General features: G+C 39.8%; 3 protein-coding genes across 8 annotated transcripts; all 3 read right to left on the bottom strand.

The window, feature by feature from the left end:
• Positions 1 to 27: 27 nt before the first annotated feature.
• On the bottom strand, positions 28 to 2,840 carry LOC132262566 (beta-parvin). The gene is made up of 5 exons (XM_059761864.1): positions 2,701 to 2,840; positions 2,029 to 2,390; positions 1,783 to 1,967; positions 419 to 533; positions 28 to 350 (listed from the first exon to the last, which is right to left on the bottom strand). Exons 1-5 carry the CDS (start codon positions 2,804 to 2,806, stop codon positions 30 to 32), a joined length of 1,089 nt encoding a protein of 362 aa, XP_059617847.1. The 5' UTR covers positions 2,807 to 2,840; the 3' UTR covers positions 28 to 29.
• A 142-nt stretch (positions 2,841 to 2,982) lies between these two features.
• Positions 2,983 to 6,079, bottom strand: LOC132263534 (glutamine synthetase 2 cytoplasmic). Of its 2 annotated transcripts, none has more exons than XM_059763332.1 (4): positions 5,969 to 6,079; positions 5,226 to 5,406; positions 4,470 to 4,631; positions 2,983 to 3,940 (listed from the first exon to the last, which is right to left on the bottom strand). In XM_059763332.1, exons 2-4 carry the CDS (start codon positions 5,404 to 5,406, stop codon positions 3,174 to 3,176), a joined length of 1,110 nt encoding a protein of 369 aa, XP_059619315.1. In that variant the 5' UTR covers positions 5,969 to 6,079; the 3' UTR covers positions 2,983 to 3,173. The 2 variants fall into 2 exon arrangements, with proteins under 2 accessions (XP_059619315.1, XP_059619314.1); XM_059763331.1 differs by lacking the exon at positions 5,969 to 6,079 and adding an exon at positions 5,575 to 5,733.
• A 1,165-nt stretch (positions 6,080 to 7,244) lies between these two features.
• On the bottom strand, positions 7,245 to 16,895 carry LOC132263533 (ecotropic viral integration site 5 ortholog). 5 transcript variants are annotated; one of them, XM_059763328.1, is made up of 11 exons: positions 16,659 to 16,895; positions 12,135 to 13,208; positions 11,650 to 12,077; positions 11,345 to 11,581; positions 11,237 to 11,260; positions 10,908 to 11,081; positions 10,373 to 10,848; positions 9,679 to 9,796; positions 9,516 to 9,614; positions 8,670 to 8,721; positions 7,245 to 7,591 (listed from the first exon to the last, which is right to left on the bottom strand). In XM_059763328.1, exons 2-11 carry the CDS (start codon positions 12,829 to 12,831, stop codon positions 7,530 to 7,532), a joined length of 2,367 nt encoding a protein of 788 aa, XP_059619311.1. In that variant the 5' UTR covers positions 12,832 to 13,208; positions 16,659 to 16,895; the 3' UTR covers positions 7,245 to 7,529. The 5 variants fall into 5 exon arrangements, 3 of the variants coding, with proteins under 3 accessions (XP_059619311.1, XP_059619310.1, XP_059619313.1); XR_009468493.1 differs by lacking the exon at positions 7,245 to 7,591 and adding an exon at positions 9,032 to 9,140 and having other exon boundaries at positions 8,617 to 8,721; XM_059763327.1 differs by having other exon boundaries at positions 7,245 to 8,721.
• Between the last annotated feature and the right edge of the window lie 30 nt (positions 16,896 to 16,925).

Below are 16,925 nucleotides of genomic sequence, written 5' to 3'. Positions count from 1 at the left end.
TTAGAGTACTGATGGTGAAGGGCGCTTTTTTAAGAGATGTTGCGGTACTGCGTGAAGAGATTGTAGAGCACTCGCAAGGTGGACTTGAGGTCCATGTTGACAATATCCTCGGGGCGCGCTTTGGGCTTTGGCAATCCCACGTCTTGCATCAGCTCAAAGGCAAACGCCACGTTGTGCACCATTTGGTCGGTGTCCTTTGGCGTGAGGTGGAAGTCATAGAGCGGCACGAAGAATCCCCCCAAAACACCCATCAAGAGGCACAGGTACACACCGTCGCGGAAGTCCGTGCTGAGGTCTGCTACCTCAAAGTTCAGCTTGTTGAGGTGCTTATTCACGAAAGTCACCAGCGACTGCAGGGAAGTGGAGAGAAAGGCTCAATTTCCCCTTTAGAATGAAATTCTACACTCGCTTTGCTCACCCTCTTTACGACGGCCAGCTTATCAGGCACATGATCAAAAAGAGTGTCGAAGGCATCCGGTTCGCATCTCATGCCAACATCGTCGTACTGCGCCGTCAACTGTTCCTGATACTTTCTGCAAGAGGAGAAACTCCCTTGATTGCATCTCTCGCACAACACTCCCTATCATGTGTGTGAGAACCCTCAATTCCCAACTCAAAGGGCAGGTAATTTCCTCTTAAGAAGTTACTGCAGCCAATAATACTCAAAATGCCACGCGAAAAGACAACTTTTCTCTCTAATTAGCTGAGCACACAAATTTTGGCTAATTCGCCTGTATCGCAAATATTTAATCATTGAGATTTGAGTGGAATCTCAACAAGCACTCTTGACTTTGAGACTTTTAGAAATACCAAGAATATCGCCTGAGAAATTCAGTCCAATTTAGATAAAAATTACTTGAATTTGTAAATCTTTACTATTTACTTAAGAAAGATAATGTCAAAACACGAGAATAAATCACATTATCTTCCGTGTGATGCATTTCTCTTGAGATAATATTTACACAACTTTAATCTCACAGAAAAGCTCTTGTGCCAACAATATTTCGTCACCACATCTGTTATAACTTTGAGGTCGGCATAAATTAGAGAATATCACTAAAAATCTGCCATTACATTAACTGCTAATTGCTATTAAAGAGACAAAATGTAATTCCCTTGTTCTATTATATCTCCATATGTTCTATATGAAAAATCTAGCATTACACATCATCAATAATAATTTCTCTATCAAAATCTCTCGAATTCCTGCATTTGAAAGCACTCAAACTATAAATAACACGGCTAATTAATGTTACAATCAATATTTACATCGGCAAAGATAAAGCTATTGAATGAATGAATGGCTTTCATAATGAATTGGCAATATTGCCTCTTTCAGATTGCAAATGAGTATTTTATGTTTACAGTCGCAAGAAATTGATAAGCAATTGATTTGCTTAACTACTGCGGACTTGAGATTTCTAAGGTCATTTCGGAACGTGATGAATTCAATCCTGAACAATAATCTGAGGTAAGTCTTCATAATATTCATCCTTTGAGTTTCTCTCTATGAAGACTTTTAATATTATTGTGGAAGTTTGTTCGCGCCTTGCACCCTATATTGGTACAGAGTATCCAATTTCTGGATTCAAATTTAATCATATCATTCAAGAAATATTATGTAAATCTTAGTAATTTTGTAAAATTTTGTAACATCCGAATTGTAAATTCATCGTCGCGAAATCATTAACCCAGTCCAGTTGGCGAAAACTGCTTAAATTTCAACTGCATCATATTGAAATCTGACTATCAAATCAGAGGAGTAAAAATGTTTGTACTCACTGTGCAGTCAATTGCGTGCCGTTCTTCTGGACAATCACTACAGTCACATAGACATTGTCCGGAAGGCGGACGGGAGCTCTGAAGTGGCGCACCAGAGCCACTAGGAGATGTAGAATGGCCACGAGATTCTTCGAATGGACACTCTCGACGGTCCATTTGGGCGTCTTGTGGTGGAATCCCAACGTCTACAATCGGAAAACAAAGTTAAGACAAGGACTTGGCAAGAAGCTCTCCACGAGAACTCACATGATTGACTGCCTGCAGGACAATCTTCAACTTCTGCCGCTGCCCTTCTTCAGACTGAGTCACTTCCTGGACGTCCAGTTTGCGATGAGTGAGCTTTTCCCACAGCTTCTGCAGAACCTGGCCATCGTACAGGTCTTCCTCGATATTCTTCACAATGATCCGCTGATCCGCCAACTCATCGTTAATCCAATTGATGAGAACTTCCAGGAGCTTCTTCACAGCAGGATCATTCATGGATTGAGGCTGAATCATGGCCCTCTGTTCATTGTCACTCAAGTTGTAGTCCTCAGCTGGGATTACGGGAGCATTGGGATTCCCTGGGGAATCGATGGCATGCTTTCCTTCCTCCTGAACCTCTTGCACTGCACAAAAACAGATTGGGAAGAAAAAGTATTGGATGAGTAATCTGGTTATGATGAACGTGTAGGCGGGGCACCACAAGCGCCTCAAATCTCCTCTTTACTCTTTAGTTTTCCCATTAACCACACTACAAAACTGTTTCTGACAACAGCACAGATGAAAATTTACTGGGAAATAGGGGTATCCACTAAGAAAATAAGAAAAATGTGAAAAATTCGTTCATTGACCATAAATGGAAGTCGAATTTTCACACTCAATTTGCCAAACATCTCTCAAAGTTTTTAGGGATTTTACTACATCACGGGTTCCTACCTTCCTTGATCCTCTTCTTCCTGCCCAGAGTACCAATTTTATCCCAAATACTCTCATCCCTGTCGGGAGTTTTTGGAGAACGGGGAGATTTAGGGCGAGCAGCCATATTTTTTATTTACCTCACTGACAGCAGTCGAGACGCAAACCTTTCACGATATATCGATTTTTATAGCACTGCATGAAGAAGAGTCCTCTGGTGAGTGGGTACAGAAAGCTGTTTTTGATTTCGAATCAATAACGGGAATGCCCGAACATTCTGACTAAAATTTTTTTTGAAATATTAGTGTTAACAACTTGATTTATTGGGAAAATCACTCGAATATCATTGATACAGGCAATAACGCTAACAAGTGCTTATTGGTGCCTAGGAAATCTTGCACTACTGGTAATCTTCCAGGACTGCGTGTCGTGCGCGGAAAAGAAGAGAGTATAAAAGAGAAATCACAGAGTCCCGCGAAGGAAGATGTCCTGAATTATACTTCGTTCAGACAGATGGTCTTCAAGATTTCATTGACCACACTGTATGGGTCACAGTTGGAACTTGGCCGGCGATCCTCGAAGTATCCGCATTTCTCGTCGTTCACGCCACGCGGAATCCTCACAGAAGCCCCACGATGAGCCACTCCGGCGCTGAAGTCATGAATAGAGCTCGTCTCGTGGCGTCCTGTCAGACGACGCATATTATCCTCCCCACCGAGTGGATCGTACGCCTTGATGTGACGCTCGTGGCATTGCGAGAGCTTCTGGATGGCCGCCTCAATGGCCACAATTCCTCCTGGATTGCGCATTGTCTTTGTGGACACGTTCGTGTGGGCACCAGCACCATTCCAATCGCCCGTCATGGGCTTGGGATCTAGTGTGGCAACCACACCGAACTCCTCAGCAATTCTGTGCAGCAGAAAGCGCGAAATCCACAGGTCATCCCCGATACTGATGCCTACGCATGGGCCCACTTGGTATTCCCACTGAGCGGGCATCACTTCGGCATTCGTGCCGCAAATCTTCACGCCAGTGTAGAGGCAAGCCCGATAGTGGGCCTCAACGATGTCACGGGCGAACACCTTATCTGCACCCACACCGCAATAATAGGGCCCCTGTGGGCCAGGAAAGCCGTTCTTGGGCCAGCCGAAAGGTCTCTGATCGTAGTCCAGAAGCGTGTACTCTTGCTCAATGCCGAACCAGGGTTCCTCGTGGGCGCACGCTTTCACCGTCTTGGCGCAATCTGCTCGTTTGTTGGAAGCTGCAAGCATAAAATGCAGTTATTTTACGTAAATATATTCAGTTCCTCGTCCGAATAATAAGATTTTTTTTTTCATATTTCACAGTACGAATTATTTCAATACTAAATCTTTTGGAATAAAATTGAAATAAACTTCACTTCACCGTTGTGTATCAATTTCCCTTAAATGAAAACTTGTTCAGAAGATATAGAAGCTTTTCACTGTCTAAAGGACATTTCAAGCAGATTTTTCTGCAATGTTATTCAAAGCTAATTCTAATAATTTATAGCTTCAGACCAAACCCGGAAATTCCTTGAGTTTTCATGTTCAAGACTGTATTTCACTCCACGGCGTAAATGTGAAAATTATTTCAGAAAAGCTCAGGATAAACTTTCTGCACTCCACTTTAATTGGCCCAAAGAAATCATCCTTAATAAATTGGTAAATTCAATTAACTATTCTAAATTGCTCGATCCGTCACAATTCTTCAGAATCTGACAAATAGTTGTGATTGATCACGTGCAAAGATTAGAAGGTTAGTGATCTCACCAGTGGGAGTTCCATCGAAATTGTAGGTCTCGCAGAGCACCAGAATGTTGTTGCCACGGCGGAAGGGATCCCTGTAGATGGCCACCGGATGGAGGTAGACGTCGGAATTATGACCACTGGCCTGATACGTCGAGCTGCCGTCGTAGTTCCAAATTGGCAAATCTGACGATGATCAGTAATTAGGAAATGTCGAGTGGGATTGATTTGATAAAAAGAGTTGTTTAAATTGAGCCAATAAATATTGTGTTCTATGTGAGGATCAAAAGATATCATGGAATTAATTGTGTAATACAATCGCACTGGAAGTGATCTCATTTTGCACGATTGAGATCGGGTGTTGTAAAGAAACCGTGCCAATGATCTTGTGTATTTTGCTAAATAGGGAATGTGTGAAAAATGTATATTTCTTTGTTTATTAACATCAATTAGGAGTGAGTTTTTAGGAAATTTAACCAGAAATTATCCAGATTCTGTGCTATTTAGCAATATTCTTCAGCAAATTGACAAATTCAATTAGAATGTTGTCAATTGCGTGCGATCGCTGTGGAAATTGAAGGAAACCCCATCCGTTGTGGGACAAAGCATTCTGATCATGCCAACAGTCACACGAAACTGCATTCTGAACTTGAAACTAAATTGTGAAGTGGCCTTCGCGAGGAAATTCTCTCTTGCTCGTGTGTCTGTGTAATTATGCTGAACGAGTTGCCATTTTCACAGCACTACGTATTAATTATTAAGGTGATTTTGCGATCTTACCCTTTGGCGACTTGGGAATGAACTCCAATGTGCGATCTTTACACCTCAAATGTTGGCCTGTGCCATCAATCCAGATGTAAGTGGCGAGGATCTTGCCCTCAGGCCACGGGAGGTCCGTGTACCTGGCCAGGACATTCTTATTGATACCGGCATTTGGGGAAGAGTCAAGATGTTTCGACATCTGTTGAGTTATAAAAAGAATCACATTGTTATTTAAGCGAAAAGTCGTGAAATTCAACTTGAAATTATTAAAAATATAGATTGCTTGTAAGAAAATTCACTGGAAAATATGCACACTATTGACATTGTTTCACAATAAACGGTCTCCAAAATGTGATCAAAACTTTACCATCTTGAAGATTTATTTCCAACACAATTCACTATAGATCTTCTTCTTAAAAATGTGAGAAATGGTTTGAGATGTTCTCCAGCCAATAGCTGGCTTTTATACTGGCCAATTTTCCGCGAAATCCACTGCATCACGTCTGGGCATACGAACCTCCAGGAGAGAGTCATTCGAATATTTTCAATGTGAATATTAATTAGCGACAATTAGTAACACTTTGGACTGTTCATCTCAATGGCTGTATTGAAATAAAAACTTATCAATACATTCTTTCCACCTCGTGATGCGTCGGGGCCGAGAAAAGCGCGCCAGATCATTAACAATCGATCACTGAGACAGTCTTCAGAGAGTAATTGTAATGGTAAGTGAAGCAGAGCTATTATTAGGGACACTTTACCCTGATTAACGTGGACTTATGGGTTCAAAGGCGAAGCGAGACTCTGTTCCAGAAGAGAGTGAGTGACTGGTAGGAAAATCTGCAATAGACTGATTGTGTCCAGAACAATTTTCCAATTTATACGAGACAACAACGAGAGGGGGAGATATTCATTTCACTCTCAGTGGCATGATTATCTATAATATTTATTTATTGTACTTAATGCGTACTCCCAGGGCGGACAGGCAACAATGACAGCGCGACCAGTCTTTTATGTAATAAAGACAATTTTGTGTGCTTCTCCCACAATTTTATTCTAACGACTCTAACGAAAAACTTTCCGTCCTCCTCGAGTGATCCTCGATCGTCACCCATGATCTTCAACCAGATTAATCGATTTCAGATCTATGATTAATGGGTGGTTTAGTGAAACTGGTAAATCACATGAAAATCCTCCAGTGTTAATTAACAATTCACATGATCGTCAGAAATTTCATTAAGTGGAAGAAATCCAGAAAAATGTGAATTTTGAAATCCTCAACTAAAACTCATTAATAGGTTTTCGTAAAATTGTTTTTCACAGAAACTGGACAACAAATGGATCTCTTTAGCGTTAGAGAATAAACTTGCAATAACATTCAACTTGATCAGTTAATTGTAGACTTAATAATAGTGTAAATGCATAAGAAATTACATCAATTATGACGAAGGAATATTGCGCGATTTACTATGAATGAAAAATAAAAGAAAAATTACTGTGACGATCATTAGTCATGAATCTATTGAACAGTGAGATTTATTGTTCTAATGTGCTAAGATAATCTGAAATACATATGAATATTGAAGTCTGAAATTCATCTAACTCTTGATGCATTCGCAAGAACATAATTTGGATTTTTCTGCGACTGTGAAAAGTAGCTGTAATCTCGAACCATTGGCAACCACCTTGGCAACGTAAGTTCTGCGTGGACTTTTTGCACAAGGCGCCTGCATTACTGACCTTATCAGGGGAATTTAACTCAATTGAATAAAATCTTCCTACAATTGTGACGCACAGGGGAAGAGAGCAATTTACCAATTGGTCTCACAGCCACTCCTCTATGATCTGCCCCTCAGCAGTTACGTAAACCCCCAAAAAAACCCGTGCACGAGGATCCAAATTGCCCAACTGAAAAGAGAGGAAAACAACCTGGGAAATGCCATCAAAATAACTCAATTACTCCGATGATTTTGTGTGATTTTCAGCGTGATCACGCCACGTTTTATAATCAAACCACGAGATTCGCGTGAATAAGAATTTTCCATTAGCTTTTACATCGATTTTAATTTTCTCTCAATTTTTCTATCACAATTACAAACTTTTTTTTCTCTGTTTAAAACAATCGTTAATGGTTTTTGGGAGTAGTTTTAAGTGTTAACCCTATCGATTATTTCTTGCATTTTCACAATGGATCCAATCAAAAAATCATTACTTCTGTCTCTCAATCAATTACTTGTGTGTGAAAAAACATTGTTACAAATATCAATAAAAAATATTCACTATTTTCTTCATTATCATGTAAAAATTGGAATGTTTCCTTTGTCATAGTATATTTTTTGCTCTTTTTTCTCCAAAGTAGAGAGATGTTTGCCATTCTCGTTCTCCTAAATAAAATACATACATTTTAGATTATATATAAAAAGTATTGAAAACGAAAAATAAAATCTTTTCTCATATAAAATTGTTTCTCTTTTATCTTTGACACTTGTTTTCTCTGATATTTTTCACTTTCTTCAGAACCTTTGATTTAATTGCAAAAAGAAAATATCATTGAAAAATACTGAGACAGGAAATTATTTGCAAATGTTTGGAACACAAAGATATTTATAGGGGAAATAAAATATTGCAGCACACATTAATATTCTTGCACATTAAGGAAGGACTCAAATTACATCTTAAAAAATATTTCATTATATAATTGTTAATTATAAATTAATACCATGAAATCACAATTTCTTCTTTCCTCGCACTTCTTAGCGCAATCGTACAATTTCTTTTCACCTCTCCAATAATGTAAATTGAATTTTTCAAACTATTCGCATTGCATAAGAAGAAAAATGCATTCTTTCTGCTAACTTTGATTTTATACAAATCGAAACTCTTTCGCTGAATTTTTAAGTACAATCTTTTTCTTTACTCTTTAGCTGCAATAAATGAATGTTTCTGAATTTTTGCTATGTTGTATTTCGACAAGCTACTTCGTCACTTTAAACCACTACTGAATTAATTGCAATTGTATGTCATTATCAAATAGCTTTATACCTTCCTTCTCTAGCTGGTTATAATTTAACAAATAAGTTAGATTTCTTCACATTTTCATTTTATTCATCGTCTAGACGACACACACAAATATGTGAGTAAGTATCCAACACTCTCTCGACGGAAAAGCCTAGCCTCGCGAGAGTGCGCGCATCTAGTAAAAATCTACTTAGGAATTATAGAATGAAAAATATAAGACAAGGATCTTGATTTAGTGGGTATTCTCTACATTTACTTCGATATTCATTAATTCTTCATTGATTTTCCTTCTCCAAAAAAAATCTCCTAATTTTAGCGCAATTCTCACTCTCTCTCTCTCTCTCTCAAGTCATGTAAAGTAATTTCACGATGTCGAACTGTCTTTTCTTAATTGCATTTCACTAAAGTCAATTTCAGTTGAATCTATCGATTGGATAGACTCACTTTTCAATTTTCTCAAGTTGAACGAAGTCTCTCGACTTTTATATGCGGCCAACTGAAAGACATACGAAATAGATTTGATACGATATTAAATTAACATATGCATTCCCTCTACGTCAAAACTATCAGTAAATACTCTTAAGATAATCACATATCATCCTCAATTAGTATGTATAAAATAAAACCATTATTGTCGTTTTTTTGTATAACTATTCAGTGGCATGCAATAAAGTGTAAATCAAATTGCAAAGTGTTAATAAACATGCATAAAAAAAAGTATATACGAATAAGTTCCATTGAGACAGCAATTTAGTAAATCAATCGATTCTAGACACAATTACATCATGCATAGCAGTGTTAGTGACCTGTGATTAGCGTCTTTATCAAATCTTTGCTCTATTTTTTGCAAACAGCACATTTTTAGCTAATCCATTTCCACGGCTCGGTTTCTGGACTTGTGATTGGCGTGGGAAACTATAAAAACGACGAATATTAGCATATTGAGAGATCTAAAATGGGTTTGTCTTTCAAATGTGATCTCAAAACACTCTCCTTTCACTCTCACCAAACAAAAAAAAATGCCCCAAAAGAAAGTGAATTATTATCAAATGATAGGCTTTAAAATAAACTATGTACAAATTGTGTTATGTGACTTAAAAATAATAGTGTATAATGAATGTCACCATGTTGCGAATGCACCCCTTTTTTCTCTCGATGAGTTTGTGAAAATAAATATTAGTATTAATTTGTATATACAATGAACAGAAAAGTCAACTGAATGAGTGATCTTCCTCTTCTCCTCTCACATTTCCCCTCAGACACAGTATTAGTGACTTTATAGGAAAATACCTCAGCTTTCAGCTCAGCCACTTTGTCCTGCAAATCCCTCACTCGATCAGACTCATCGAGATTTGATCTCAATTCTCCTTCAGCCAGCATTTCAGAATTCTATAGGAAAGACACAAAAAAAATCAATCGTTTCATACTGTAATTCATCTTCACGCTCACTCACCTTTGTCTCTAAGCGCGAAATTTCCTGTTTGAGTTCAGCCACCGTCTGACTTTGTTCAGTAAACTTGATTTTCACATTCATCAGTTCGTCCTTCATGCGAGATTCCAAGTCTGAGTACCTGAAAATAAGCGATGAGTTTAGATCAATCTGTAGCAGAGATCTGCGCAGATCGAAAGTCTTTTCTTAGCCGTGAACAATTTTATTGGCGCACAAAATATCGACGAATTTGTTATCTCCTTCCAAGTGATATTGTTACAATTAGATTTGTATATATCACTTAGTTTTAGTTTGAATTGAAAACTTCAGAAGCAATAATGATATTTTTTTATACTATTTTTAGCAAATTTCCCAATTGATTCCGTATTTTTCTTTTTTGTTCCCTGACTTAGAAATAGGATCATTTTACATCGATTTAACGAGTTTACTTGAAGAATATGATACAGTGAAATCTCGTAAAATTACACATCAACAGGCATAAAAGCTACTTAAATAGCTGCTTTTCCGTCTGTAAACTACTCTGTCTGTGCAAAATTATCTTCTTCATGTTGGAAAGATTCTCTTTGATTGCGTGTATTGATTGACGGCGTCAGTGTAAAAATTGGCTTAGCGCAGATATCAAATCAAATGTGCACAATTTACAAGAGGCTCAAGAGGTTCGCAAATATTATAAGCAACAAAGTAAAAACAAACTTACCTATGTTGCTGTTCTCGAGTCTTATTCGCCAATTCCTTCTCTCGTGAGATTGCCGTGTCCAGCTCATCCTTGAGCCTCTTGTATTCCTCATCCTGTCGCCTGAGCTGATTTGTCGACACTTGCACTTGTGTCTCCAATTCCATCACCTTCAATCTCAACTCCTTGAGCTCAGTCAGCGTCTCCATTTCTCTGATACGCGTCGTCATGAGTTCCTCCTCAAGCTTCTGCACCTCATTAGACGACCTCGATGAATCCCAGAAGAGGAGCTTTTTCGATGTGGAATCCTGCGCCTGCGAGGACTCCTGCTTCTGTTCATGCAACTGCCTTTGCCATTGAGTGCTCAACTCCTGAACGCGCTGCTTCAGATCCTTGAGCGACAGACTCGCCTCGGCCTCCCTCAACTTGCTGGCAATCAGTTCATCCTGCAGATGAGCCACAGAGTTGTCCGGAGTTGTTTCCCTCAGGGTCTTCTTATCCTGCAAGACAACATATAATGTAGTTGTTTTCCAAATTGCAAAGTATTATTTTTACATACCTCTTCTAGTTCTTGGATTTTAGCCTTGAGATTGCGTATTGTGTCTTCACTCTCGGCAAGACTCTGTCGCACTTTCACCAACTCCTCAAGGAGACAAGTCACCATCTCATCTCGCTGCTTTAATGCCTCTTCCTTCAAGCACAGTTCGTCAATAGAATTCTGATGGGAGTTATTCTGTAGATAACAAAATTTACAACATTCAACCAATGGCAAAATATTTACACCTCAAATGCTATTGACAAAAGACGGGGAGAAGCGAAAAAATCTCTGGAGGATTGAAAGCGACACACGAGGATTTGCACACACTGAAGACAAACTTAAAGACTTACAGATTCTAAAGAATTTTCCCTTTGCTGCACATTTGAAAATCACAAGAGTGAACAAATTATTTGTGCCGGAAAGACCAAAGAGGAGATCATAAGAGAATCAATACTCACATTCTCCTGCAGTCGCAGACTCAGTCCACGGATCTCCTCATGAGCCGTTTCCAGCTGGTGTGAGATCTCGAGATGGGAACGTCGCAGGGCGAGCAATTCCGTTTGGATAGCATAGCTGGTCTCCTCCTCTTCAGCCCTGGACACTTGTCCGCGCACCAATCGATCAGCCAGTTCCAGACTTTCGGCCTCGAGCAATTCATTTCTCTTCTTCAGAAGACGATTCTCGCTTCGCAGTCGCTACAATTCAGACCATTACTCTGTTAGAACGGTGTATATGTAAGCAAAACAGCACGCTTGGAAATTACCCTCAATTCCACCATCTCTTCCTGCTCTTTCTTCCTCAGATCCGCATATTCCTTCTCCATCTTCTTCATCTTTTTCGTGTTTATCTTGATTGTGTAGGCCAGATTAAACAGACCCTCTGGCTCACTCTCCACCTTTTGTGGCAATTCCTTCTGGAAATACTTTAGCATAGCCTCCATGTCAAGTGACAGCAGAGTATCCTTTCCCATTGTGAGCAATGCCAGAGCCACCTTGAAGATGAACTCCATGCCTTCACTCAGGAAAACATCCATTATGCGACTGCTGAGCGGCAGTGAGAGCGTTGTTGTGTAAAGCGTGAGGAACCAGCTTGAGGCATACATTGTCGTCTGAAATCCCTGTGACTGAAAGTGAACGTGCATCTCTGGCAGCTGTTCCTGTACTAAATTCTCTAATTGGTACATGCAGAGACCTACAATAAAGAGAGAATTGTCAAGAGTTGGCATCAAAGAAGCTTGCAAAGACGTACCTAATTCCGCCATTGACGGTTTAAACATGTCCCGCATTCGGTGTTGCTGCATAATCTGCACCAGCACCGCAAAGGCTTCCTCCTCTGGCATTTGCATGAGCAGGAGGCCCACAATGAATCCAGATCCCTGACAGTAGCCCACCTCGCGATCATGGAGTGAGTAGGCCTTCATCACGTTGAAGAGCGCTTCTTGGCCGAGGCCGTCCTTCTCCTTAAAGAAATCATGCTCCGGATATGTCCTGGCAATGTCCCGCCTGATCACTTTCTCGCACGCTGACGTGGCTTTTATATACTCCGCATACTGCTTCTTGTCTGCCTCAGCGGCACCGCACAGCAGCTGCCACACGATCGCTCTGAAGTGATGTGGAATACCCTTCCGTACCAAATCACGCACGCACGGGTTCTTTCTCTTTAAGCTGCCTTCCCAGTCTGTCACGATGCTTGCCCATGTCTGCCAAATGTCCTCCTCCACCACGGAAGTACCGGAATTGAAGCTAATCTGACTTGTGTCTGAGCTCTTGCGACTGTGCGCTGAGCTTTGCAGCGAATTCAGACTCTTGGCATCGCTCTCGTAAAGCTTATTGGCCGCCTCCAACTTGGCCAGCAGCGACAGTTCACTAGATGGTAAATTCTCAGCTGTATTCACATCCATGTTCACCACGTTATTGTTCTCCGTCGCCGAAGTGGTCAATGTCATGTCTGGATATCGCTCGCGTTCCGCACTGAACGCGATCGTATTGTTGCCTTTCCCTCTTGCCAAATACTAAGCCTCTTTCTCCGGATGGCTTCTCTTTGTCCTCACCTCACCAGCAATCGGATGGCATTCACGTCTCTCTGATTTTCAGGAGTGACTCTGGGCATTAACAGCAGTCCATTTAAAATATTCCGTGTCACACATGGACTTCTTTCTCATGCAAATTCACTTTTTCTCGCCTCTCTTTTCTCACCTACAGCTAAGTACAATAAATTAAACGTGCACACATGGACCAATTTCGGTTGATACTTCACTCATGAGATTACTTTGGCTTGCTTGAGATTGTGCAGTTTACTGGATGGAAAAGTGTCACTGGGTCTCTGCAAAAGAAGAGCAATTATTAGGAGAAATTAAGTGAGAATCTCACAGTAATATTGAATTAAATCTGAAATGATATCTTTTTCACTCACACCTTCGCCATTCCGCCTCAAAACTCAATTCATGCAACAATTATTGCCGTTTCAGAGCAGAACTAACGTGAATTATGTGCTTTTAACACCAATTCATAAAATAATACAAAGAAGTGTATACCTATAAGAATCCACCAATTACGTAGCTCTCTTCATTCCCCATAAATTTTCTTCGATATGTCATAAACCCCAAAAACACAACATCAGGACAACAACAAAACCACTTCCTCAACTTTATTGAGGTCGTATTTATAGAAAATCAATTTCATAATTTTCAATTTTGATCCAAAACCCAACACATATTTTTTCCTACACTCTCGAATCCTATGCAAGTAGTAAAAATATTAAACACTTTGTTGTGCAACTGGAAAGAAAAATAAAACACACAACGATAATCAGTGTCGAAGTCACTTTTGTGGGCGAAGGCCGAAGAAAATGCGGAGAATAAAATCACACAAACATTTACAATTCCATTCTATTGGTCTGATTTTTTTTTACATTTTGAGAACACATGAGCAAATATTCGTCGAGTAGAAATTTTATGACAAAAACTCATTTCACGCGCATCTTTAGCAGCATTTTCTGTGAGAAACTCTATTGTAGTCGCGAATATATGTATCATTTTACATAACATTTTTATAAGGTGTTGTCTTGCGTAAGGTTATTACGCAGAATTTTTAATAAGTATCTTCATTATCAAAATTGTACATTGTACAGTTCATAGAAAACCTCTATTTTTCTCTTGGATAAGTAATAAATAACACTAAATTGCATGTTAAATATTAAATTTATCATATCTTGTATGATTTATATTGAACATTTTTGTGTGAAATATTTTCGAAATGATATGACCGACTTATTTTTACCTTTTCTTGGGGGAAGGCATTAGATTTTGAAAATGTTTCTTATCATTTAATATTGTAAATGGAAACAAGAAATGTAGAAAATGCCTACAAAAATGTGTCTAATGATCTTCTTTCCAGGCGTTTAAGACAAAAACTCGTCTCTTTACACTATCTACTAATTATATTTTCATGGTTCTTCGACACTCTGTCATTGTCGCGTGTTTTGTGATAATTCTCTGTGTCAATGTGTAAAATGTGAGCAATTTCAGGTGACCTGCACTCCCGTCTTAATGTCTGTAGATCCACTGATATGACGAAATATAAACGAGAATCATTGTTTAATAAATGATTCAGTGTTTAGACTCTCTTCGACATTTCAATCTGCCAATTTTCTAGCAACTATATTAAGCCCGGAAATAGCTGAAGCATGATGAGAAGTGTGTTTTAGCAATAAAAATCCATTCGTCTTTCACACCCTCGGAACGCGGGACGAAAAGTTCAGACAAGTGGAAATTTATTCATCCATAGAGTAAATTAAACACCCGCATGTCCTATGGAAATCCAACTGAGAGACAATCAGGGAATGTTGGAGTTCACGTACGTTTTTTGCCTCCGGAATACCATCGCATTACTGGCAGATCTGCAGTGACCAAGTCACGCAAATGATTAGTATTCCTCATTTTACCCTCGAGATAGATTCACAGTCGAGCAGAAATTCCTGTGCTCTCATTTATTCACTTCCCTGGGACATGTTCTCTTCGCATTAGAGATAAATAAAATTATTTCGCCGAACTCTATTTACCCTCCAAAATTCAAACAATCCCACCATCGATTCAGTAAATAAATGAAGCTTAATATAGTCTCTCGAATGTGAAAACACTCGTCAAAAATTGACTGAGAATTTTCCTGTTTTGAAAACAAAGTTTCACGTAATGTATCTCGTAAGACTTTAAATATGGATTACATCAAGCGCCATCCCGCCGAGAGTCAATTTAGACCTGGAAATTGCTGGTGATCTACTAAATGCACATCTTCTCATCTCGCCATGGCAGAGCTGAGTTATGACTGAAACGAAGATTTTCACTCTCTTTCTCTCTCCCTTTCCCACTCGCACAGATTACACAACTCTTCTTCTTTACTTCTGAATTGAATGAAAGCCAATGAATTTTGTGTATCGCGATAAGAGTGGCTCAAGTGTGGAGTAATTTGTGAATGAGAGTCTGGAATGTGTTCAATTATGTCTTCCTCTCAATTTGAATGTAACAGAGAGAAAAGAAAATCCCGTCCGCCAGTCGTTCCACCACATCATTTTCATCTTTTCGCACTCCGTCAAGAAAAACACATGCCCACAAGTGCGAAATATCTTCCGGTTGCACAGATGGATGGGAGACGAGAGTGTACCATCTTTGGCTTACTCAACTGGCCGATGCGGAGAGATAGTGATATGCAGCACATCTCACTTGAGCTCACACCGATCGCGGTGAGATCGTATTTGTTGAGCCAAACACATGAATGAACACTGTATTTGTGTTTACCTGCCAACGGTAAAACCAAATAGGTATAATGATCTAATCTTCCCGCGCACAATGAGCCCCAAAGAAGAGACAGAAAAACGGCGAATGAGGCTCTTCACCCAAGGGGTAGTCATTGAGAAGTTGCCGGCACAAATTACGTTTTTCATTGCACTGAGCACACTAGGCAGATCAGGCACTGTAATACATACTTTCCAGTTCTGGAAGAGACATTTCTTTGAACAAAAAAGTTTAAATTTACCTATATTTCAAGTGGTTTTCTCAATAATTAGGACAAAAAATAATAACGATTTTCTACATAAATCGTAGATATTTTCTTACAAATAATCGATCCCAACTGAGCCTTCTATACCTATATAAGTTAACAGTACACTCATTCGTCTAGTTTCAATCTCCTAATCATCTCTTCTTGGATTGAAAAGCCCCTTTGGGTCCTCAGGTGCTCTGTGCTCTCGTCAGTTCATTGGAAAGTTTCACATTTAAAACAATCAAATAGAGAAATATTTTCCCTCGCCTCGCATCCACACGATGGTCAATCAATCCATTGAACTTTATTAATTTTTCAGCAATCACGAGAGAGTGAATGAAATGAGATAAAACTGTGTCGTGAGTGGAGTTTCAATTATTCCGAAAGTCAATTTCTTTTCATGATTCATCAGCACAGCCACTTGGCTCTTTGCTCCTCGGGGTCGATCAGGTGCTGCCCGAGGATTCCGCGTGTTGTCTCTTGAGGTCAATCACCCGGGAATGGTGTTCTTTCCGTCGTCTGGGGAGCACCTGAGCAGGTTCACGGGGATGCGGAAGTTGGGGGCAAATTGGCAGAAAATCGATAAGAAGTGGGAGGATGAGTGTCACTCCCAAAGATGAATCCACCCACTTTTTTCGCGTTTCAACCCAAATTTTCACTCACACACTGCACACACACCTGCACCTGAGTTCTGGGGCGAGGAATTCCATGAATTTCTCTACCTGGGCGAGCTTACCTTCCTGCCATCCACATTCAAAGCAGCGGATGGGAAAAGATGTGAAACGTCATAAAGAATTTGCCGTTTTTGGCACACTGGTAAATCCAATGGTGTCTGCTGGCGCTGGTGCTGCAGAGATTGCTTATCTGGCCATTTGACGGGACCTTCCTTGGTCACTTCTTATTCTCGCACCACGAGAGATGAAAAAGCCACCCCAACTCCACGGAAACTCCTCCACTCTGGCCAACAAACTCGACGACTGGCCAAACTCACCACTACTCGACG

The sequence above is a fragment of the Phlebotomus argentipes genome, unplaced genomic scaffold, assembly GCF_947086385.1.
Source record: "Phlebotomus argentipes unplaced genomic scaffold, Phlebotomus argentipes genome assembly contig_15, whole genome shotgun sequence".
Classification (NCBI taxonomy): Eukaryota; Metazoa; Arthropoda; class Insecta; order Diptera; family Psychodidae; genus Phlebotomus; species Phlebotomus argentipes.
This window is presented reverse-complemented; position numbering and strand designations above follow the sequence as displayed.

Excerpts from the sequence above, each read along its gene's own strand:
- LOC132262566 (XM_059761864.1), bottom strand. The coding sequence starts at position 2,806 with ATGGCTGCTCGCCCTAAATCTCCCCGTTCTCCAAAAACTCCCGACAGG. Across the intron at positions 2,391-2,700 it reads GAAGAAGAGGATCAAGGAAG|TGCAAGAGGTTCAGGAGGAA; the intron begins GTAGGAACCCGT and ends GTTTTTGTGCAG. Across the intron at positions 351-418 it reads AGCTGGCCGTCGTAAAGAGG|TCGCTGGTGACTTTCGTGAA; the intron begins GTGAGCAAAGCG and ends ACTTCCCTGCAG.
- LOC132263534 (XM_059763331.1), bottom strand. Across the intron at positions 4,632-5,225 it reads CATTCCCAAGTCGCCAAAGG|ATTTGCCAATTTGGAACTAC; the intron begins GTAAGATCGCAA and ends GATCATCGTCAG. Across the intron at positions 3,941-4,469 it reads TTTCGATGGAACTCCCACTG|CTTCCAACAAACGAGCAGAT; the intron begins GTGAGATCACTA and ends TTATGCTTGCAG.
- LOC132263533 (XM_059763327.1), bottom strand. The coding sequence starts at position 12,831 with ATGACATTGACCACTTCGGCGACGGAGAACAATAACGTGGTGAACATG. Across the intron at positions 12,078-12,134 it reads ACCGTCAATGGCGGAATTAG|GTCTCTGCATGTACCAATTA; the intron begins GTACGTCTTTGC and ends TCTTTATTGTAG. Across the intron at positions 9,797-10,372 it reads ACTCGAGAACAGCAACATAG|GTACTCAGACTTGGAATCTC; the intron begins GTAAGTTTGTTT and ends GCTTATTTTCAG.